This window comes from Equus asinus, chromosome 25, assembly GCF_041296235.1.
Source record: "Equus asinus isolate D_3611 breed Donkey chromosome 25, EquAss-T2T_v2, whole genome shotgun sequence".
NCBI lineage: Eukaryota > Metazoa > Chordata > Mammalia > Perissodactyla > Equidae > Equus > Equus asinus.
The window spans coordinates 22,468,747-22,491,448 of NC_091814.1; the positions used below are offsets into that span (position 1 = coordinate 22,468,747).

General features: G+C 50.2%; 1 protein-coding gene and 1 pseudogene across 1 annotated transcript; both read right to left on the reverse strand.

Moving 5' to 3' along the window:
* Positions 1-4,033: 4,033 nt before the first annotated feature.
* On the reverse strand, positions 4,034-8,027 carry SLAMF9 (SLAM family member 9). Its single transcript, XM_070497425.1, has 3 exons — positions 6,667-8,027; positions 4,863-5,135; positions 4,034-4,456 (listed from the first exon to the last, which is right to left on the reverse strand). Exons 1-3 carry the CDS (start codon positions 6,710-6,712, stop codon positions 4,251-4,253), a joined length of 525 nt encoding a protein of 174 aa, XP_070353526.1. The 5' UTR covers positions 6,713-8,027; the 3' UTR covers positions 4,034-4,250.
* On the reverse strand, positions 6,104-20,237 carry LOC106835807 (Fc receptor-like protein 6; annotated as a pseudogene).
* Positions 20,238-22,702: the final 2,465 nt, after the last annotated feature.

The following is a 22,702-nucleotide window of genomic DNA, read 5'->3' on the forward strand; positions in this document are numbered from 1 at the left end:
AAGTCAGCTCCTGCTGCAGTTCCCAGCACAAACGATCCAGAGAAACAGGCCCAGAGGGGAGAAAGGGGAGAAATGAGAGACATCCTGACACGGGAGATTGAAAGAGGAGGAGTGGAGTAAATGATCATTTACTGAACCCCTGCAGAGTGCCAGACCCTAGACTGCATACTTTATAACTCTTACGTAACCTGCACCCAAACCCTGTGAAATAGGTAAAGCTCCGTTTGACTAATGAGAAAAGGGAGGCTCAAGGGGGTGAAGTAACTTGCCCCAGACTTCCTATGTAGGACACGGCAGAGCTGGATTCAGACCCAGCCTGGACTTCATCAAACCCACCCCCTTGGAGACCTCAGGCTAAAAGATGTCTTGCATGTCTGCCCCTCAGAGCTTTCTACTTCCTCAGCTTGGTCCACCTTAGGGATACAGGGTCGTCACACCTTCCCTGCTAGGCGTAGGCAGTTATACCTGCTGTGGTCCTTCCCCTTCAGGAAGCCTCCTTCAAAGGCCACACACTGATCTCACCCAAGTCTGAACTCCTACAACTCAGACTGAGTGCACCAGGCATCTGATTCATGGGACCACAGCCTCAACATCGGGAGAGACCCTGCAGGATGGGTCTAACCACTGCTCACACCAGCATTCCTGCCTCATCCTCCCTCCAGGGGATCAGCCAGCCCCATCTGACCACATCCTGGGCCAGGAACCTCACCACTCCTTGTAGTAACCCATTCCATCTTTAGGGACACTGACTGTTGGAAAGTTCTACCAGGTGTAAACATCTGGCTTTATGTCATAGCCTGAGATGGAAGTGTGTGGGGGTGGAGGTGGGGGTGATGGGAGCAGTAGTGTGGTTTCTCCCACCATCCCTCCAGTGAATTCTCCCACAGTGGCAGCTTTTAGCTTACATTACTTTACAGTGTAGCAGACTGACCTAACAGTGATAAGACTATAATGAAAATATGTTAGTGGACACTCTATGAAAGCGAGGTCAGGCAGAATACCTAGGAAAGACGGTCAAAGAGCGAAGCCTTTTCTACATCTTGGCTCCTCACCAACCAGCGGGAAGGATCTCCCCTACACTAAAATCAGCTACACCTCTGGTCCAAAGGTTTCATTTCTGCTGTCTCCAGTGTTTTCCTGAGGATAAGCTAATCTCATTTGCATTTTAAAGTAACTTTTTGTAAACTTGAGGTTTAAAATAGTTTTCAATTTTTAAAAGTTTGTGATATAATCATTTTTTCCTGGAGGCTCATTTTGTGTTTTATTATTATTGTCATTTTGCTCTGATTCTGATGTATCTTGTTGGCTTTTTGGTAAAAAAAAAAAAAAAAAAAAAAAGGAACCCAGCCCTGTAGCTTGTTCCCTCAGCATGCCAGAAGTAAAAGTTGATCAAAATAGTCCATGAGGCTCAAAACTAAAGATTTTCTTCCAGGTTGTTATTGATCCCTAATCATTACTCTGGGAAAGTTTATTCGACCAACCAGGATTCTACTTAAAGCGGCAGTCGGTCCATATATTTTCAACTCGTTGACAAGGAGATGGGAAAATGTTGTCAATTTCAGTGTTTCTGGTCCTAGCAGCAGATCAGAAAAGAAGTATGGTTTCTCAGGTTGTCACTAAAGTGTTTGTGTGCCCGGCTTCTGACCCGATGAGACTGTAGCTCCACGACAGTGTGGAGCTTGTCTGCTTCCCCTTGTTCCCCCACAGCCGTTAGTCTACCAGTGGGGCCCTGCCTGCTTCTCCAGCCGTCTGCTTCTCACCTATCCTTTTATCACACCATGTGTGGCCTTGCAGGCACTAGAGTTCACTCCAGTGCCTTAGCACTTATCTTCTGCCTAGAATGTCCTTTTTCTCCCTTCCCTGGACTTGCTACTAATCACAGGGCAAAATTCTATTTACGTCTTCCCTCCAGGACACCTTGCCTGCCCCCTCCCACCACGCCCTCAGCTTCACCCACAGATCTAGGCACACCTCATTGTAATTACATCTTTATACATCCCACACAGAGTTCCTTGAGGGCAGACTGTCTTTCCTGTCTCCCCAGGGTTGGCCCAGTGCCTGACACTTAGTAGGTGCTTACATATGACCCTCCTCTGCCCAGTTTGCTTTCACCTATTTCAAAGGGTTGAGCAAACTTTGCCAACTGTAAAGTGCTGTCAGGGGATTATTATCCTGACTTCCAGCTGAGGAAGAGGCCTGGGCCTCTCTGAGTTGATATTCCACCTTCTCGGGGGTCTCAACCTTCCTCTTCCAGCTACTCTGGGCTGTTTGGGGGCCTCAGCCTTTCTCTGCTCAGAGACTGGGTGTGAGAAGAAGGGACCTTGCCAAATTCCAGGGAGAGCTGTGGGCCAGTCATGTAGGGACCATTCATCCCTTTATTTACATATGAGAAATGAGCTGCACCCGTGCGTGCAAGATGAGCTCCAGTTGGTCTTTTCTAGTCAGTCTCTGGAAAGTCACTAAAGGAGTCAGATGAGCAGGGGCTGCAGGCTTGGTCCTAGAACCGCAGGCCTTTTGGAAGGTGGGACTGCTCAGGCCGAAGGGAGGTGCAGTGAACCAGCCTCATGCCAGAGACTGCCTTCCAGCGGGACAAGAGCTTAGGCCCTCAGGAAGCAGAGTGGATCAGTTGCCAGTCTTAGGAGCTTTTTGGGGACTGGTGTCCCACCCTCACCACCTCCTTCCCAAGCCCCAAGGGGCTCCATCTCCTGCACAAAAACCTAGGCAGGAAGCCCCTGCCTACCTCCTGTGCCCTGCTCCCTTTCCAGTCTGGGGGACCCTGACTCCTGGCTGCTGCCTGTGCCCCATGCTGCTCTGGGAGCCCTGCTCCTGGGGTGTCCTAGTACCTGGTTCACGTGCCCCGTTTTCCTGAAAGCAGTGTCTTTGGTCACCACTGTCCCCAGTGCATCCTACTGCCCCTTCAGAGCCTTAATATTCCTTTTCTTGGAAGACACTTCGGTGGTCAGCATCCTTTTCCTCACTGAGAGGGGGAAAGTGAGATCTATAGAAATGTCAGGCATGCGCCTATGCCTGCCTCTCCTCCAAAGTGTGCATTCCCTGTGGAAAGGGACTGTGGCCCAAGGGGCATTTGCTGAACAAAGTGTCCCAAGCCAGAGGTGAGGGGCAGAGCAGAGCCCAGATCTCCTGAGAGCTCACATGATGCTCCCCCTGTTATAGCCTACTTACCTCTTCTAATTCACTCTATACTGACATGTGTCCTGTCACCTGGGTGGCTTCCAATTCCCACTCTAATCTCCCACCCCGGCTCCCCACCCTCACCATGGTAGCTGCATTAAGTAACATCCACAAGATCTGATTTGGGGAGGACGACCAAGACTTCAGTAGTGGCACATCAGTCCTGGAAGAAGAGTTCAGGCTGATCGTTGGGCTCAGGAAAGAGCAAGAACATAAACTTAAGGGCCTTGGCCAGGGGTAGGGGGTACAAAGGGTGGGCATTCTTCTCTCCCAGGACAAGAGTCCAGAGAGAAGTTCTGAGACATGGAGATCTATCGAGAAGGGACAGAAAAGACGGTAAGACCACCCACAAACAGAGGTCAAAGTTCCTGACCTCAACTATTGATCCAGCTGGGTTGTCATCTCTGTGGGGCAGGCACCAGAGGCCCAGAGCAGCAAGGTCACCAGAGCGGGGCTGCACCTGGCTGCTGCTTATCTCCCTGGGCAGGACAGCCTCTCGACAGGGGTGGGGTGCGTGGGAATAGCTAAGTGAACTCATCTGGGTAGGGGGGCAGTAAGGGGTATTAGAGCAAAAAAATCATAGCAGGAATAATACCAGTCTTGTATAGGGTTTTCAGAGCCCGAAATTCTCCCATTTAGGAGTCACAGGTTCAGTTAGGTTCACAGGGATCTCTCACTTTTCTTATTTAAAGTGTAAATGTTGTGTGTGTTGGTGGGGAATGGGATAGGCGTGAACAATAACAGACAACACCTCATCGTGAATGGGTCTCTAGACTCACTTTCTTCCCCAAAGGCAAGCACGGACAGCGTGTGGGCGTGGAGGAGAACACCTGGAGTGGGAGGAAAGGCAGGGAAGCGGGACTGTGCAGTCTCCCAGCCAAGGACCAAACATAGCTCCTCCAGAGTGGCGGTCACTTCGTTTTAGTTTATTGTCAGACAATCTTCCCTTGGGAGTATGGCCCGTTGGACATCCACCCCTCACCCCCCTGGGAGAAGAGGAAGGATTCCCCGGGGGCTGGAAAGAAACAAAGCTCTGAACTGGGGTCTCCATGGGGCAATCAGGCCCAGCTGGGATCAGGCTTCCCCTTCTTTCTCAGTTTCATTCTGTTTCTCCTGAATGTCTTCATCCTTGACGTTTTGCATCTTGTCTGGACTTGGATATACCAGAGTCCCACGGCCAGAATCACCAAGAGCAAGAGAAGGAGCAATCCCTTGGCCAGGAGGCAGAAGGAAGTGGAGGCCTTCTCCAAAGGGTAGCCAGGATCTGGGACGGAAGAAGGGAAGGAGAGAGGCGCTCACCCGAGGGAGGGTGAGGCCCAGATTACGGGTCAGACACCTACCCCAAATTCCACAGAGGGGATCTCAAGTTCACAGTCAGTTGATGTTCCCTTGCAAGTGTCTCTGGACATATACACTCTATTCACAGAAGCTCAGGAACTGAGATCTGGGGAGCACTCTCAAGCTGAGCAAGAGACCAGACGAGACCTTTGGAAGTTGGGAGCAGTAAGAAAAGGGAGGCCCTCCCTCCCCCTCATTCAGGGGTCAAGTCTCTTTGGGAGGGGGTTAGGTTCTAGATTCCATGTGCTCTCTTGGGAAGAACTGGGGGAGGCAGGTGGTAGCCTTGAGGTCCTGCAGAAGTAGCTCAGGGGCTGTCTCTGGGGGCCTGGTACCTGCACAGAAGGGCCCAGCAGGGATGAGACGGGAACTGACGTTGCTGACGGGGTTGCCGGCCCTACAGGTATAGGAGAGGGCATTGTCCCCAGGCCTCCAGGATGTGCTGAAGACAGAGCCTTCACGAGCTGTGTCAGCACCGTCCTCCCGGGATATCCAGCTGTAGGTCACATCCAGCCCTGCCTTCTCTACAGAGCAGGTCAGGGACATATTACAGGGACCTTCCGCAGAGATCTCAAAGTTCACAGTGATTTGAGGCTCCGACAGCCGTCCTAGATGAAGGAGAAACACAAAGACTGTCTAAGCAATCCGGGGTTGAGTCTGTTCTCCTAAGCTCCTCAACATGGCCCTCTGAGAGCCCCTTCAACTACACAAAAAATAGCAAAAACCAACAAAACCCAGCCACCATAAAACCCATGGTTGCAGAGTCCCCAGGGCAGCTGCTCAGGTAGAGACAGCTGCCTTTGGCATCTTCTACTACCCTTCCTGCCTTGCTTTCTCTCTTTTACCTTTGTGCCCCACCTTCCTCCAAACCCCATTCTGCCTCCTTGATCCCGGAACATACTATCACCCCTCTCAGGGGCATTTATAGTTTAATCAGTGTCTCTGCAAGATTCAAGGTAAAATATCAGTCAGTGTCACAGGCACTAAGAAGAAATTTGGGTTCAAGTAGAACGGAGATACTGATTAGTCACCCTCAAATCACACGAGAGGATAAAGGCTCAAGAATGAAGGTGGAATTCATCCCCTGGGTGCAAAATCTCACTGGGAGAGAAAGGCCCCCTCGAGGTCAATACATGAAGCGCCTGCCTCCTCTCACTGTGTCAGGCACGTCCACGGAAACAACCTTGGTGCCCAGGACCTCGCTGCTCCAGGTCACTCTACCTGTGGTGCACCTCAGACACTGGGTTGGGCACACTGCCTTCCCGTCTCAGCACCTCACACCATAACCCCGAGTCCTGAGAGCCCTCCTCTTTTGGGTGGGAGGCTCAGGAGAGCCAGAAAAAGCAGCTCTATGGTTCCCAGCCTAAACTCACGATAGACACGTAGATTGTAATGCTGCGTGGTGGAGATCTGGGATGTCCTCAGATTGACTTGAGCTTTGTAAGACCCTGAGTCCTCCCAGGTCACATTGCTGATGTGCAGGGAGTAGCTGGGGCCCAAGAAGCTCACTCGGCCCTGGTAGCGAGAGTTGGTCACTGTGATGGTGTCTGGATGTCCCTCTTTCCCTGGCACCACAGTGGCAAGCCTTATGCGGGAGGACCAGATGATGTCCTCAACCTCTTCACCAGATGGTATTTCCAGGGGTAGAGTAATGGACTCCTGAAGGACCGCAAGCACTTCCTCAGGATCCACATCATCTCCAGAGTACCCTTTGTCTGCAGATAAAGAAGGAAAATCTGGTGTCTCCTGGCTGCTGAGCCTGGCAGGAGGGCCGTGGTCTCAATCTCAACTGAGCAGCCTCTATGGCCCCACACTCAATCTTGACCTCCAGCTGCCTCTCTGGCTCTAGCTTTCTGCTGCACCTGACTTGAGCACCTACCAGGGATCGGCTTCCCTCTGTGCCCTCACCCTCAAAATCTTGCCTTCTCCATTTGTCATTGTGGGGCTGCTCCCCCTTCCATATCCCCAGAGTCCCTCATTTCTTGGTCCTGCCCTGAAGCCACACACTATTCCTCGTTACTCCAGAAGAACTGGTGCATTCAGCCCCAGAGTAAGTGCCTCACTAGCCCAAAGCCCAGCAGAATAGGAGAACAGAGTGCGCAGGAGACACTTCTGTCCCGGAGCAGCAGTGTCTCTCACCTTCCTGGATCAGCAAGAGGAAGAGCAGCCATGGAAGGGCCCCCATGTCAGCAGCCCCGAGCCCCAGGAGGCTGACTTAGTCAGCCCCCAAGGCTGTGAAGAAGACGAGCTCTCTGGAGGCTGCTAGAGACAGAGTGACTGATTGACAGTCTTGAGGGAAGAGAAATAATTCTCACCCTATCCAGCAGCCCTCTAACTTCCTCCAGCCTCACTAAGCCCCTCCCTGCCTGCTTGGGAAGAGTTCTCTCTCAGAGCCTGATTGTCAAAATGGTCTAGCCACTGACTCATGTTTCCTGTTCATCAAACTTAGCTCAAATCCCACTTCCTAAAAGAAGCCTTCCTAGACTCCCCACACTCTCAGATCCCTCAAACATATCACCTGCTCCGAGCTCTTAGATCACTTTCCATCCAGCCCTGTCATTTGGCTCGCAGCATATTCCGCCTTGCCTTTCCCTAGGCAGTTACTCTGTGGCTGAAATCATTTGATCCTGTAAACATCTTTATCTCCCCAGACAGACTGCATCTTTTGGGACATCTCTGTTTGTCCCACTGTTGCTGCTCCCCATGCTAGACACATGCAGCGCTCAACTGATATTTTTGGGATGGATGAATGAATGAAGTCTTTCTATCTAAAGCTAGTTACGTTCCCACTTGAGAGACTAATCAGAGGAAGAAGTTTGGTTCTTTAAAAAAGCAGTTTGGACCAGAGAGCTGATCCAAATAGGAAATCTGATGGTCAGAGCCGTCCAGGATGCAATGGGTGGCCTTCGGAGGTAGTTTCTGGTGTTCAAAGTAAGACTGGACAATCACTTGCTTTGATTTTCTGCAACATCTGTGGCATCAGATGGGTCCTCAGATGAGATAATGCTTAAGTTCCTTCTAATACTCAATTCCCTTAGTCTGTGCTGTGCTGAGGAAACAAGAGTGGTGTCTCAAGACCAAGAGCACCATGGAGGCAGATATATTCAGTTCTGGTCCTGCGCCAACATTTCATATCTTTAGGTCAGCAGATTTGGCACTTGAGCAAATACTTACTGAGCAGCTTTTATGGCTCAGACACCATCCTAAGTGCCGGAAGATCAGCAGTGAACAAGAATTTTAGATGATGACTCTGTGGAGCTCATAAGCTAACCACTGACCATAGACCAGTAGGTTTGATGAGTCTCATTAAAGGAAAAAGCCAGGGGCCGGCCCCTTGGCCAAGTGGTTGGGTTCATGCGCTCCACTTCAGAGGCCCAGGGTTTCACCCGTTCGGATCTTGGGCGCGGACATGGCACCGCTCATCAAGCCATGCTGAGGTGGTGTCCCACATGCCACAACTAGAAGGACCCACAACTAAAAAATACACAATTATGTACCAGGGGGGTTGGGGGAGAAAAAGGAAAAATAAAATCTTGAAAAAAAAATTGTTAAAAAAAAAAGGAAAAAGCCAGGGAGCCCGTAGCAAGGGGGTTTAGCAAAGCTGATGTCAGCAGAGTCAGGGAAAAGCTTTCAGGGAGAAATGATATTTAAGCTGAAACTTCAAGGATGAGTAGGATTTCCTAAGTGAAAAAGAGAATGAGTGGATAGTTCTTAAAATTCAATTTATGAGTATCAAACCTCAGGGACCAGGAGTTTTTGGAAAGGTAGACCGGGTCTCAGTCTGAGTATAAAAACATTTTTATTTAATCTTCCATTTAAAAAAAGTAAAATTAAAGCAAGGGGGGAAAAAGAAAACAAGGTCCTGTGCATAATATTCAGAGGTTAAGGGGTGAGTGTACTAGTTAGGTTCTCTGAGAAGCAGATGCTGGAGTTAGGAATGAAAGAGGTTTATGGGGCAGGGGTATTGCCTGTAAAAGATAAAAAGAGAAGGAAGCAGAATTGAGCAAGGAGAGCCTCAGACCATGATGCAGAGTGGAGGGATCCACTAACTCAGCAGCGAGCTCTGGGCAAAGATCCAGCACCCCCACTGTGCACAGTCCTTCGCTGGGCCTGAAGCAGATCCACCGGAGGCTGTCAGTTAACTGCACCTTCACAGCTGAAGACAAGCTCTCTCTTGAAAGGAGATCCAGATGCAGCTTTGTAGGTGCTACTGAAAATGTGCTGATCAGCCAAAAGGTAACTGTGTTCAGACTGATTAAATCTGTCTCCATAAATAAGCATAAACAGTATATTACGCTTATTGAGCAGAGGAAAATAATTTTCCCTCCCTCCCCAACTGCCCCCAACTCATCCTCACTAAGCCCTCCTAGTCCGATGTGGAGAAAATACTTCTCAGAAAGTTATTTTCAAGTGCTCTGAAAATCTGCTTTCCATTCTGGCTCATGGATTGTGACCCAGATGCAGCTCTGTTTCTGTCTCTCACTGCCCCTTTACTCTTGTCCAGTGAGGTAGTCTTCCTCTGCCCCAGAAGAGAACTCTCGCCTTGCTTTCTGGTCTCAGTTCGGAAATGAGAACTTCCTGTCCCATGTAATATACAAAATTCCAAAATTAAATTAGAATCAAACCATCTCCCCTTCCCCTGGCTTGGATCTGTTTCAGGCTGGAAGCCTACAAGGAGGGAGAGAGAAAGGGCCTGCTCTCTATTCAGCTTCCCTCTCCACCTCAGCTCCCCTCAACTCACCTCCCCAAACGCACCTTCCTGTCTCCAGGAGGGCAGGCAGGGAGGGGAGGCGATGAAAGTCTTCTTACATGGCTGAGTGGCTTTGTTCTCTGTGGGTCTGGCAGATGGTTAAGATGGCCTCTTTTCTCTTGAGGTACAGTTTGGTGGGTTCTTAAGCGTTTCCACTGGTTTCCTCTCTCCTATTCTTGACTCAGGGTGGGTGCATCTCTGTTCTGGGTGGTCCTTTGAGACTCCTTTCTTGCCCCTTGGACATCTGGCCATACATCTCTACTCCTCCCCTCACCCCTCCACCTGTCCCCACTGTGCAGCACCCAGAACAACCAGGTAGGCTGTGTCTCATGGGTGTCCCGTGACTGCCCACCATCACATTCCTCACCCTAGTAGATTCCAAGAGCCACAACACTACACCACACTCCTGGCTGCCCAGTGGGAGTCCCATCTCAGTCCACAGTTCGTTCTAACGCTCCCAGGCCCACCCCAGGCTCCTGTCTCCTCAGACCCTCACCTGCAGGGCACAGGTTTCAAAGCTCTCCAGGTGCTCTCCTCGAAGTCTCCTCACTTGGTTTGTGGTCAGAGACAATATCGTCTATCCTCTGGGGGAAGAGGTGGAGGGTGCTCACCATAAAATAAGCTATTTCCAAATAAATCTCTTTCCAATCTCCCTCTCTCCACTCCCCATCCATGGAGGAGGCGTTCCAAGAGCAGTGACACAGGTTCTCCTTCATTCCGGCTGTAAATCCCACAAGAGGAGATCTCCCTCAAACTGCCTTCGATCTCCTGACACCTGTCACAGGGACACCTCTGTGCAACCACAGCAGGGAGAGTTCCTGCTAACATCTTGCTTGTAGCAGACGCTTAAGTATCCCTACTACAGCCTTTGGTCCTGTTGATTTCCACACTGCAGAGGTGGACAGTTTCATTATTGTGCCCCTCCACCCTGAAGTTTGCATCTCTGCTTTTCTGGTTCAGGGCTTTCTCTGATGCAGTGGAAGTCATCAGCCCAGGCTCAGTGCAGCTGGGAAGTGTGGGGGAGTGTACCAACCCCAGAGGCAGCCCAACCAGTGGAGCGCTGACTGGACAGGGAGCTGCCCCAGGCTCCCTGCCCTTCCATGGGGCAATTCTGAGCCTTGTTCTCTATGGCACTTCAGCTGGATTCAGCCCCAGTTGCCCACAGCTGTAACCAGCCACTGACACACCCTTTATTGGTTTTTCTCCCTTCCCTGTCTCATGTTCCTCGTTCTTTCAGGTTTGTTTCCTGGGTCATCTTCCAGAAAGACTTCCTCCACCCAAGTGCTTGTCAAAGGCCCTCATTGGGAGGAACCTAGATTAAGGTGCTATTAGAAATGGTAAAGTAGTTGAGCCAGTGAAATTTAGATCCCTTATCCCCTCTGCCTGGGTTTTTAGGGGCAAATAAGTCAATGAGAAATAAGCCTCCCACCCCAATTCTTCTGATATAACAGTCTTGGGAAAGAGCGGCCAGTGAAAAGCTGGTCCTGCTCTGATGGAGAGGATGAGGGGAATCATAATGGGTCAAAACTTTGCTCAGACTTTCTCTTCAGCTTCTCTTTGGGTCTGGAAAGATGGGGAGCCACACAGCAGACCCATGGTCCTAGAGGAGCCATTAGCAGCTAAGTTCCAAAGAAGCCACTTCCCTCTGAACACAAAGTAAGGTGAGACCTACATGTGTCTTCTGTTCCGGGGCCTGCTGTGTACTTGATCCATGATTTGCCTTCTTCTTTTCCTTTTTTTTTTTTAAAGTGTCAGGGTTAAAAGAGTGATTATGCATTCGAATCTTGAAGTTGGCTGGAGAGAACTGAAACAGTCTGCAGATTGTTGAAGTGCACCCAAAGGAGTCATTATGAAACAGAGGAGAAAGGAGTGTTCCTTGCAGGGGGACCAGCCTCTTCATGATCCCCGAGGTGGGAAAGAGCTGAGCACATGGAGGCATAGATGGCATCCCGACCAGGTAGGGTGGAGGAGAGCTGCGAGGGGGCTGCAGGGGGACTGGAGACAGCTCACCAGGGCCTTAGAGACCTGGTCAGGAGTTTAGAAGTCATACTTTCTCAAGAAATTTACCTTTGACAAGGAAGAGAAATATAGGACGGAGGCGAAGGGAGCTCTTAGGGTAGAGGGAAGTTTTATTGCTGTTAATTTTTTTTAAGACGGGAGAGATTTGAATGTATTTAAATGCTGAGGGGACAAGTAAGGAGTGGAGCTGCACAGGCAGGAAAGAAAGGAGATGATCAACAGAGCAAAGCCTGAGATTCAGAGTCCAGGAAGAAGAACTGGTCTTAGGTCGCAAGATGCTCCTTCACTATAATAAGAAAAGATGGTCAGAGATGCAGGTAGATCTGTGTGTAGCAAGAAGTTACGGGGAGTCCTGTCTAGTGGTTTAAATTCTCTCTGTAAAGTAGAGGCCGAGGATCTGCTGAAACTGAAGATTTAAGTGTGTGTATCAACGGCAGGTATTTCAGGAGAATGGATAAAGTTTAAAAGAGTTGAGGGGACTCTGTCCAGGTTTCCTGGGACAGTCCCAGTTTAAGCCTATTGTCCTGGCATAATGATTAATAGTACCCCTTTTCACCCTTATAAAGTGTCCTGGTTTATAGGATAAATTATGTGGTTACCCTAAAACAGGAGCAAAATATTAAAGGAATCACAGTGAGATAGGTAAGCTTTACAAGTCCCAGACCACTCTTAGCTTTTCTGGTCAACAAATTGCCCTGAAGATCTGGAGGAAGGCAATGGGGTGGGCAGGGGATAAGAAAATGCATCTGGAACCAAACTGCATGGGCTCCTTCATCTGCAGAAAAAGATACTCACAATACCCACTTCATAGAATGGTGGTGAAAATGAAATGAGATGACACCTGTGAAGCACTTCGCACAGAGCCTGGCACGTGGTGAGGGCTCAGTGAGTGTGAGTTGTGGTTATTACTGAAGGTTGGTTAAGGGTAAAGACTGTCGGCTTTGGCATTATGAAGACCTGGGGCCCTTGGTAACTGGCCAGGGTCTGTAGCTACTGAAGAGAATACACAGGAAGTCTCAAGATAAGACACATGAATGGGTTCATTCGAGAACGTTCGCTGGCAGCACCAATCAGCTCCTGGTCTGAGGAGACAGCAGGCACTGCTGCCAGAATGTACAGCCCAGCTCAGGGGTTTCCAGGCCACCTGCCTGTTCACTAGGTCAGCCCATAATGAATGCAGAGCCCACACACTAGGCTGAGCCCCTTTAATGCACTGACAACTCATTCCTTGTCTCTCGGGCATCACAGATGCCAGAGTGGTTCCTACACACACACCCTCCTCCCTCGACTTCCCTCGTAAGTACGATTTGTCTGCCTTTTCTCAAATCGACTCACCAGGTCATGTGTCCTCTGCTTCCTTTATGCTTACTGTTCTCAAAATGCAGGTTTTGTACCATCTGCATCAGAACCACATGGAGGGCTGGTTACAACGCTGATTCCTTTGGCTCCATTCCACACCTGGGGAATCAGGATGGGGACCGCGGGGGGAGGAGCCTGCAAGTCCACCTGTTTGTCAAGGTCCCTTGGGCAGGTCCACTGTAGGCTAAAGTTTGAGAATCCCACACTTTGCCTGCTCTTCTATTTTGCTGAAGCAGAGAGAAAGTTCCCCAGCCGGCGACATCTTTGTCTCCAATCATAAAAGGTTTCTTTCCCCCTGAGTAGAGCTGTGACACTGCTGCCTTCTGGGGCTGGGCTTCCTAGAACTTGAGAGGATCTCTAGCAGCTTTTAATCTGTCCTCCCCAGAGTCCCACTGGGAAATGGGAAGAGCTGTCTCATGGACTGCTCCGGGAAGCAGGGGCAAGGCCAGGAGCTTCAACTTGAGGTATCTGCGACTTTCTTCTTTTCTTTTCTTTTTTTTTTTTTTTTTTTTTGAGGAAGATTGGCCCTGAGCTAACATCTGTGCCCATCTTCCACTATGGGCACAGATTTATATGTGGGGCACCTGCCACAGCATGGCACCATAAGTGGTGCTAGGTCCGCACCCAGGATCTGAACCAGCAAACTCCAGGCCGTGGAAGCAGAATGCACAACCATGCCCCTGGGCCAGCCCGGTGAGGTGTCTGCTTTTGTCCTTTGTCAAATGGGCGTGCTGAAGTGGAACTTGCTTGAAAACAGGGTGCTGTCGCTAAAAGAAAAAAAATTAAATTCTACTGATCTTGTCCAACCCCTTATTTTACAAATTAAAAACACAAAAAAACCTAAAGCAGAGGTGGTGGAGGGACTTCTCCAAGGCCACACAGTCTAATGGCAAAGCTGAGATCCAAACCCAGGTCTCCTGGTGCCCTGCTGGCAGCACTTTACTTGATTAAACTAATTTGGGATGTCAGACAACTACATCTGGTGATGTCCCAGCACATAGAAAACCCTCAGTAAATAGTATTCTGCTTGGGGTCATTATTAATTTCTATTTGTATTCATTTGTTATTGTTAATTTTGTATTTGTGAGGCACACAAATAAAACCCAAAGGGAACAGAGGGGAGTGAGATGAGGAGAGCCATGGCCGCCCAGACAGGTCTGCACATGGTGATATTTTTCTTAGCAAATTCAGCACAGTTCAGGCTCCAGCTCTCCACAGGACAGGCTCAAAGTTCCAGCTCATCAGTGTCCCAGGGTTGACCAGAATCTAGGATGCTGCCTCATTTTTATCAGCTGACCTATAAAATTAGCCATTCATCCTACAAATATTTATGAAGCTCCAATTAAGTGCCGGGCACTGTTCTAGATATGAGCTGCAGCAGGGAGCAGGAAAACAGGCAACTTACTTTACAGTTAGGGTGGGGGTGGGAGGAGATACAATACACAACATACACACAGCATGAAGTAATAAAGCACTGTGAGGGAAAACAAAGCAGGACGAAGCATAAGGAGGGACGGGGCAGGAAGTCCCCTTTGTTGAGGGCATTCTGATCAGATACTCCAGGAACAGCTACCTTGCCCTGACATGCCCCCCACCGCACACAGTCAGTACACAGAGTTAGCAACAAACTGCTGGGAGCATGGCATTAGAGGAAAGGGGACAACCTAGAATTCAACAATTTGGTGACAACCTCCTGTGTCCATCTCTACAGTGCGCCCCTCTGCCAGGCTTCCAGGATGCTACAGTTTGGCTGCCAGAGTCCCCGGACAGGACTCGATGGCACTGCCAGGGCTCGCTTCTGTGACTCTCCTTGCAATGAGTCCACACCACCCCATCTCGTTTTTCTGAGAAGGTAGATACCTTCATTTGATCGTTTGTTTCTTTGGGGATAATTTGAAACTCTCATCTCTGACCCACTACATTTTGACTTAATACTTTGGGACTCAGAAGGCAGTCTCACTTTCTCCTTTTCTAGGGCTGCCTACCTGCCCCCCATGGCCCCACTAAATACTTTTCTTGGCAAAGGCTGCAGCTCTTCCATCATCAGATACAAAATGCCCTCACCAGGGAAGGCTCTCTTCCCTGTCAAGTTTCCCGAAGAGCTTATCACTCATAAAGGTTTTACGACACCCCATGGTGTCACTCCACGCTCTGGGTCAAATCCTTCTTCCTAGGAAAGAGAGGGGTTGTCTGGGGTCCTGCCCTCAGAGCATGGAAGGTGACTTGGAGTTGAGGCCATCACACTGTGGGACAGGATCTCCTGGACCTGAGAGGTTTCCCTTCTCCGAGAGAAGAGCAGCCTGGTAACAAAACACCAACAATGGAGACACTTTCTCTCAATCTATGGAAATGACTAAGGCGTGGGGAAGGCCTCAGGAATCCCTCAGTGTGCTAGAAGAGGAAATGGAGGGACACAAAGAGAAGTGGAGGATCTAGGAGCTGCTACCACAACTGCTCTCGGGGTAGGGGAAGAAGCAGTGGCGAGGAGACTTTTCCTGGGATTAACAAGTCCTGGCTCTAGGGGTAGCCAGTTTGGCCGACTGCATTGGGAGGGAGCGGAGGAGGGGGCAAGGGGTGTAGTGCCTAACTTGCTGCTGTTCCAAGGCTCACCCGATGAGGTGTTACCCAAAGCCTGTGCAGTCCGGTCCTTCCTTTACCACAGTGGCTTCTGAACGTCAGAAACATCCACATGACATTTTCCTCACAGGAAATATTACAAGAAATCTAATATATGAGACAGATAAAAGAAGCTGGAGAGCGTATCCCCTGTCAGCTTAAACCCCAAAGCAACTCCTTGGAGCCATGAAGGTTCTGTGGAGTTCCTCTGCTCAGGGGTTGCAGATGGCAAAGAAATGAGGCAGCATGAGAACGTGGGATTCCAGGCCCTCTACCCCCATTTCAAAGAGAATAGCTGGAATTTCTCCTATTTACATATGGGGCTTATGAAAAGATTCCCCAGAGGGATGGGGCGGGGGGAGGGGGGTGGGATGGAGGGGAGACTTCCCTTTAAAAAAAAAATCCCCCACTCTACTCAAAATCCTTTAAAATAGTGTTTATCACCAATTTTGTAGACTTCACAACATAAAAGAATACCATATGCTCCTATAAGTAATCGCAACTTGCTCTGGCAGAGGTCCTCAAGGTTGGGGTCGGAGGAGATTGCCCTCTTGAGAGTCACTAACCAGGATGAGCAGATAAGTGGGATGATCAGAAAGCTGAAACCTGATCCACATCATATAAGGACCTACTGAAGTGCTTTGTTGCAGTGCCCAGCACCTGTGCAGAGGGTGTTATAAAGCAGGGATATTCAATAGGACTATGGAAAAGATGGATGTAGCTAAAGATACTGTTCACTATTGTCCCACAGTGTCCTCTTGAGAAAAAATGCCTCCCCGTGACGGGAACAGCAGGGCTGTTTCCCCCGCGCAGCCCTGTGGTTGTATAGCAGATCTCATCGCCCACTCAGAGTGGCTGCCACCCCGTAGAGACCGGGTCTGTAGCCTTCCCATGACCAGGAGAGAACACCAAAGCATGCAGTTCAGATACTGACCTTGCTCCTTGCTCCCGCTTCTCTTCCTACCCTGCTTTCTTCTAATCTCATTCTCCTAACTGATCGGTGTCTCATCTTGCCACATTGTGCACATCTTGTAAGACGTGCCAGAGTTTAGCCCAGCGTACAGTTAGACAGAATAGTCTACACACCACCACCCTCACTTCTGACACCAAATGCAAGTTCCAGCAGTTCCCAAAACCACCCTCACTTTCAATAATTTTCTAGAAGCTCTCACAGACCGCACTGAAAGCATTTATGCTCACAGCTCTGGTTTATTACAGGGGAAGGATACAGATTAAAGTCAGCCTAGGGAAGAAGCGCAGAGACCCAGGAAAAGCACCTAACACGTCCTCTCCCTGTGGAATCCTAGCACAGTGTTCCACTCCTGGCATCAATGTGACAATATACACAGAAAAGCTCACCTGAGCCTTGGTGCCGTTTTTGCTGGGGCTGGATGACATACAGCCCAGGCGGCTGACCCTCAGTCTCCAGCCCTTCCAAAGGCTAGGCCAATACCTTCAGTCTCCAGTCCCTGTGGAGGCAGAAATGATACTGCATGGTCCAAAGCCCTCATCATAAATCACACTGCCAGACTGCCTGGTGGCCAAGGTCCCCATGCAAACAAAGACACTCCTATCAGACACGATATTCCAAAGGTCTAAAGATCACTCCCAGGAGCCAGTGGCAAAGGCCAGGCCTCTCTTTGGGTCAAGTTAATTCCTTCCCACTACACAACATGTTAAATTCATTTTTCAAGCAAAGTGAGGAGAAGGAGAGAAGGAATGAACTAACCAATCAAATTGAATCAATCCAGACATGACCAGACTCCTGGCCACTGTCCCTCATGGACGACAATGCTACTCAGGGAGAAATCAAGGGTGAGGGACTCCAGCAGGGACACTATGTGCCCAGAGCCACTGTGCCCCTCTGCAGGCTGGTTGTGCTGCTCGAGGTACCCTGGGTTGGAGGAGGGAGCCAGGGGTACTGCTCTGCCTGAGTGAGGGAGAAGTGACATCTCGCAGTGCCCTCTGAGACCAGGGAAGGCATGGAGATGCTGACGCAGAGGCAGACACATTCCATCTTCTCATGTTATTAGGTAAGGGATTCCCAGGTGGAGTAGGTTAAGATGGGCACGTGTGCCATGAGAGGTGGGAATTCTGGTAGATTTGCAGAACTGTTTGGGAAGGATGCTGAGTCAAGGTCATAGTTGATAACCAGTGTCTAGAGCCTCAGAGACTCTCACGAGTCTTTAGGCAGCCCCCTGGCGAAACAGCTGCCGTTTCTCCCCTGGTATTCCGAGGAGTCCTGGGCAAGAGGAGGCCTGCAGAGGCAGGCCCACCTCAGCAACAAGAGGAGAAGGAAATACAGCCAGCTCAGCGGAGAGGGCCCCTGCAGACCCAGGGGAGAACCGCGGGGCCAAGCTGAGGCTGTGAGGCTTCCGGCAGGTCTCTGGAGCTCATCTGCACACAGGACTCCAGCTCTGGCCTTTCTCTGTTCATGCTCCTGTGTGTATCTGTGCTGGGCTTTCCCTCTCCCGGCTCTTTCTCTCTCTAACACGCACTGCATAGTCAGCTTGAGCCGCCACAACAAAATACCATAGACTGCGTGGCTTAAGCAACAGAAACTTGTTTTCTCACAGTTCTGGAGTCTGGAAGTCCAAGATCAGGTGCCAGCAAGGTAGATTTCACTCTGAGTCTTCTCCTCTTGGCTTGTAAGTGGCTGCCAGCTTGATGTGTGCTCATGTGGCCTTTTCTTTTTGCATGGAGAGAGAGAGAGCGAGCCCTTGGTGTCTCTTCTTATAAGGGCACTAATCCCATCCCAAGGGCTCCACCATCGTGACCTCACCTAATTCTAATTGCTTCCCAAAGCCTCCTCTCCAAATACTATCACACTGGGGGTTAGGGCGTCAACATATGAATTTGAGGGGGACACAAGCATTCAGTCCATAACACACACCCTGTGGTCTGTCCACAGGAGGGAAGTTGCCTGTGTTTCAGGCTAAAATCCAGATGGCTCAGGTTTAGTGAAATCCCAGGAAAGCAGTTCTCTAGAGGGTCCACAACATCTGTGATTGTAAAAAGGAGGCCTATGCAACTGCTTATTTTCATGTGAATTGAGAGTCCTCTCTCTCTAAACATCTCCCTCCTCCAAGCCACCTACACTCTGTGCCGGGCATGGTGGGAGGTACACAGAGGAGTCAGAAGTGATGCTGCCAGCTTGCTCAGAATCCAGTTGGGGAACAAGGCATACATCCTGGGAGAGCATCTTGGGCTCACTTGAGTCTTTGGAGACACTGTTCTCAGCCTGGCAGGAGTAGTTCCCGGCATCCTGCTTTGACATCAGCGGGAAGAGGAGAGAGACGGCTCCGCCATGGGGAGCTGAGCAGTTCCCCAGGATCTCCCCATTGAGGTAGAACGAGTACAGGATCGGAGCAGAGCCCCTTCGGACCTCACAGAGAAGCTCCACCATGTCCCCCACAGCGAGGCCAGTGGGCCTGGGTCTCAGCGTGAGCAGAGGACGGGACACAGGAGCTGGGGCAGCACACAGGTTGGGAGGGTCAGCTGGACCACCCAGGCTCCCAGCTCTTCCTCCCCTAGGGACTCCTATCCGTACTCCCAGGGGACCCCATTGCCTGATGCCCAGATCCCTGGGGAGTGTCTCCCCTCTCTCCCCCACTTACCCTGCACCCTGATCTCCAGCTGGGGGCTCTGTTTCTGGACTCGGCCTCCCTGAGGGGCAGCCTTGCACCAGTAAAGCCCGGAGTCTCCCTCCTGGGCTCCTGGGATGCAGAGTTCTTAGGGGAGGCCCCTGTCCTGCAAGATGTGGTCCTCTTTGTAGAAAGAGAAGAGGAGCCGCAAGGCCGACGTCTGGGGGTGCCACTTTGTCTCACATCTCAGGGTCACCGGGCTCCCCTCATGGGGCTCAGGAGAGGGCACAGCGTGCAGCACAGGAAGCAGGAACAGCTCTGGGGAGAGGCAGGCCCAGGACTCAGGAGGGGAGCCCTTGACAGCGAGGCCCCAGGAGGCTGAGGTCTGCACTTCAGCACATCCCAGGCCACAGCCCCCTGTCCTGTGGAAAACACTCATCATCTCCCAGGAACCGGCCTCTCATCCTACCCACTAGCTCTGAAACGACTCCCACACACCCGAGTCCCTCTGGAATCCTAGGCCAGAGCCAGAGGGGCCTTAGAGGTCATTTGTCCCCAGAGGGGAAGGGTCCAGCCCAGGGCCTCAAGGGGAGTGAGTGGCAGGGCTGGTTCAGGGTTCTTCCTAGCCCCTCTCCGGGGCTTTTCACCTCCTTCTCCTGGCTCCAGACGTGCCCCATGGGGAGTTGGCAGGGCATTTGGACAGCGTCATGGATGTCTCAGGGCCCTGTGGACTGGCCCAGCATCAGGGGCAGCCAGAGGTGGGGGTACTGCCCAGAGAGCTGCTGACCTCTAGAGACCAGATACCTGAGCAGCACCCTACTCCCCCCGACCCCCCAAACTGGTGACTCACCTTGGACTTGAAGCATGGCAATCCCTGAGGTTTGTCTGGTCGTACGTCACCTGCCCAGTTCACCAGTACTGGCCACTGTTTTTCATTGTTGCTGGCCCCACGAACAGAGGTCGGTTATCCTCAGAGAACTAGAGGAATTTCTCATCTTTGTAGGATGTCACCTGGGACAGGGCTGCATTCCTCTTTTCCTGGCATCAGAGAGTCAAGATGTCTCCTTCACACTTGGGGTTTGGCCAGGCTCGGAGGTTCAGCTGGATTGTGAGACACAGGAACAGGGTCACCCTGGAGCTGCAGGTCCCATCAGCCCACTTTCTCCCTCTGTCTTCAGCCTGAGGCCTCCCATTGGGGATGGAGGCTCCTGGACTGCACCTGTGCAGCTGTCACTGCCCCCCAGTCCTTCATGCCAGACGAGGGCCAGGGCCTCTGCTCTCCTTTCCCCTCCTTCTTCTCTTCTTCCTCTTTCCTTCCTCTTTCCCCTTTCTTCTCTCTTTTCCTGTCTCCCTGACCCTACCATATATTGGGCTTTCCTCATCCTTGACATATTTGATTCCCGCTGGAATCATTCCAACCACTTGGCTGTCTTTTTCTTCCTGAAGAGATGCCCGTCATACAAACTTCACATCCTGCTCTGGTCCAGGAGGACCCAGCGGCCCCCACCTCCCACGGCAGCTCTAGGGCCAGCCCCCGTGAGAATCCACAGATGGGCAAACCTAAGCTGGCTCCCTCTTACCTCCCTCCTCAGAGGCTCTCCCAGGCCAGGATTCCATCAATGCCCCATGCAAATGCCCACCCCAGCAGAATATGCATGATGCTGAGGAGGTAGAATCTATAAGGCTTGATATAAATATATTGGTTAAAACAGCAAAAGAATAAAAACACTAAAATATTTATTAATAAGGGACTGGTTAAATACATTATAGTCCAGCCATATAATGAAACATAAGATAGCCATGAGAAAGAAAAAGGTAGGTCCACAAATACCTACATGGAGTGAGCCCCAAGATACAGTGTTAGGAAAAGAAAATTAAAAGCAACATGTAGAACTGTGTGTACAATGCACCTCCATTTCTATATAAGAAGAAATACATATACATATTCACACAGATATATATGTTTGCATATATACATAAATTTTTTAGAATATAGTGAGTAGACTGGGTAAATCATGGGCTAGGGTTGGAAGAAAGGTTTTCACAATGTGCTTTTTGTTCTTTTAAAAGATTTTTTCTAATGTTTTTATCACATTCACCTATATTTTTCAATAAAAAAGCGAAATAAAACAAAAGATTCTGACCTTCTTTATTTCCCCATACATCCTTCAATAAACCCCTCTTACCTGACGTTACCTGAATATGGATCCAATCCTCGCAAGTGAAGGTCCTAAGGAACTCTGTTTCTCACCGCACAATGAGAATGGTGGGGAGGAGGTGAGTAGACTGTAGACTTGAGAATCCGGGATATCGTAGTTCAGGCAGAGTAGGATGAGTAGATGAGAAGACCAGCAACTGACAATAGGCTTGCCATTTTGTTGGTGGCAAGAGATAAGAGAGACACAAAGCATGGCTGAGCCTACGTCCTTGAAGTTACATGCCAAGGTCCCAGGTAGCACTGGAGGACGTGTGAGGTTAGCCGATGCAGTCTTTACTCAGACACAAAGAGAAGGATGTTCTGCTGGAAGTTGGTTCTGCCATCACTTTCTCTGTCTCTCTCCAGTTATGGGAAAGAGTTGTTGCATCCCTGTATGATAAGCTCCCAGTAGCCAGTCACAGCATCCTGCAGTGCTAGGACTTCTGTTGGTGGAAAGGCCTGGTGCAAATGGGAGAAGGTGGCTGAGAAAGAAAATCAGAATGGACCCAGACACAGAGGTTTGCCACTGGGCACTGGAGAGGAGACGGAGGTCCAGGGCCATTCACAGGAGGGAAGAGAGGCTGAGACCTCCCTTGCCTCCAGATCTGGAATAAACCACTGCACAGACGGACGCAAAAGCTTGAGCTCAGTGAGATGTAGCCCACTTTACTGAATGATCTAGAGTAAGGACTGTAGCAACCTCAGCCAGACAACTGCCCCCTCAGACAGACATTTCCAAATAGCCCGGGTGGTCAGAATGGGACATGAACACAGGCATACACACAGAAACAGCAGGAACGTGAAATTAAAGATGCGTTAAACTTTCCATCACAGGGATCTGCAGTGGCGAAAAGTGATGGGGATTAGATTCGATAATAACTTCCTGGCAGATAGAGTGGTTAAGTGTGGGAACGGTGGCTACAGTGAGTCCCCTTACTCCCTCTTCCTACACAGATTTGGAAAGTGCCAACCTCACCGCTCCCCCACCCCGACCTGGTCACATTTCCTGATAAGCTTCATAGGAACGTTTCTGTACAGCATCTGGCCATCCTGGTTTTAGGGCCTCCATGGAGCCTGCCCATGGCTTACCTGTCCCCACTCCCTATCCTCCCTCCTTTTGGAGGAACAAGAAAAGGAGACCAGATAGGACTTAAATGACAACCACTTCATCCTCTAAGAAGCATGTAGGACAACACCTGGGGTGGGGGAATTTATAAAATAGAACATGACTTTGGTGTCAATTATTAGGGAAAAGGTGGATCTTCAAACAGCACACCAGATTTGATGAGGTGAGTCTCAGCAGTGGAGCCTGACTCCAACTTGAAGTAGATAAATGGACAATTGTAGTCACCTGGGTGACACATGCTAGGATGGCATCTAGACAGGCCAGGTACTAAGAAAGGAAGCAGCTAGAGGTGCCTCAACTGTATCCCCTAAGACAGATTCCTGCTGGTACTTTTAAGTTTCTCTTTTGCTTGCTCTAGTCTTTAGTAAAGACATGTCTAAAGGTTTCAGCCTATCTTAGCCATGTGTTGAAGGGGAAGCAAAATCCCCAAAACCCAGCATGGTGGACATCAGCAGTGGTAATCAAGGAGAGCCCCCAAGAGAAGGTGAACCTCAAAAACAAAGAGTGTCTCAGGCCTATGTGTT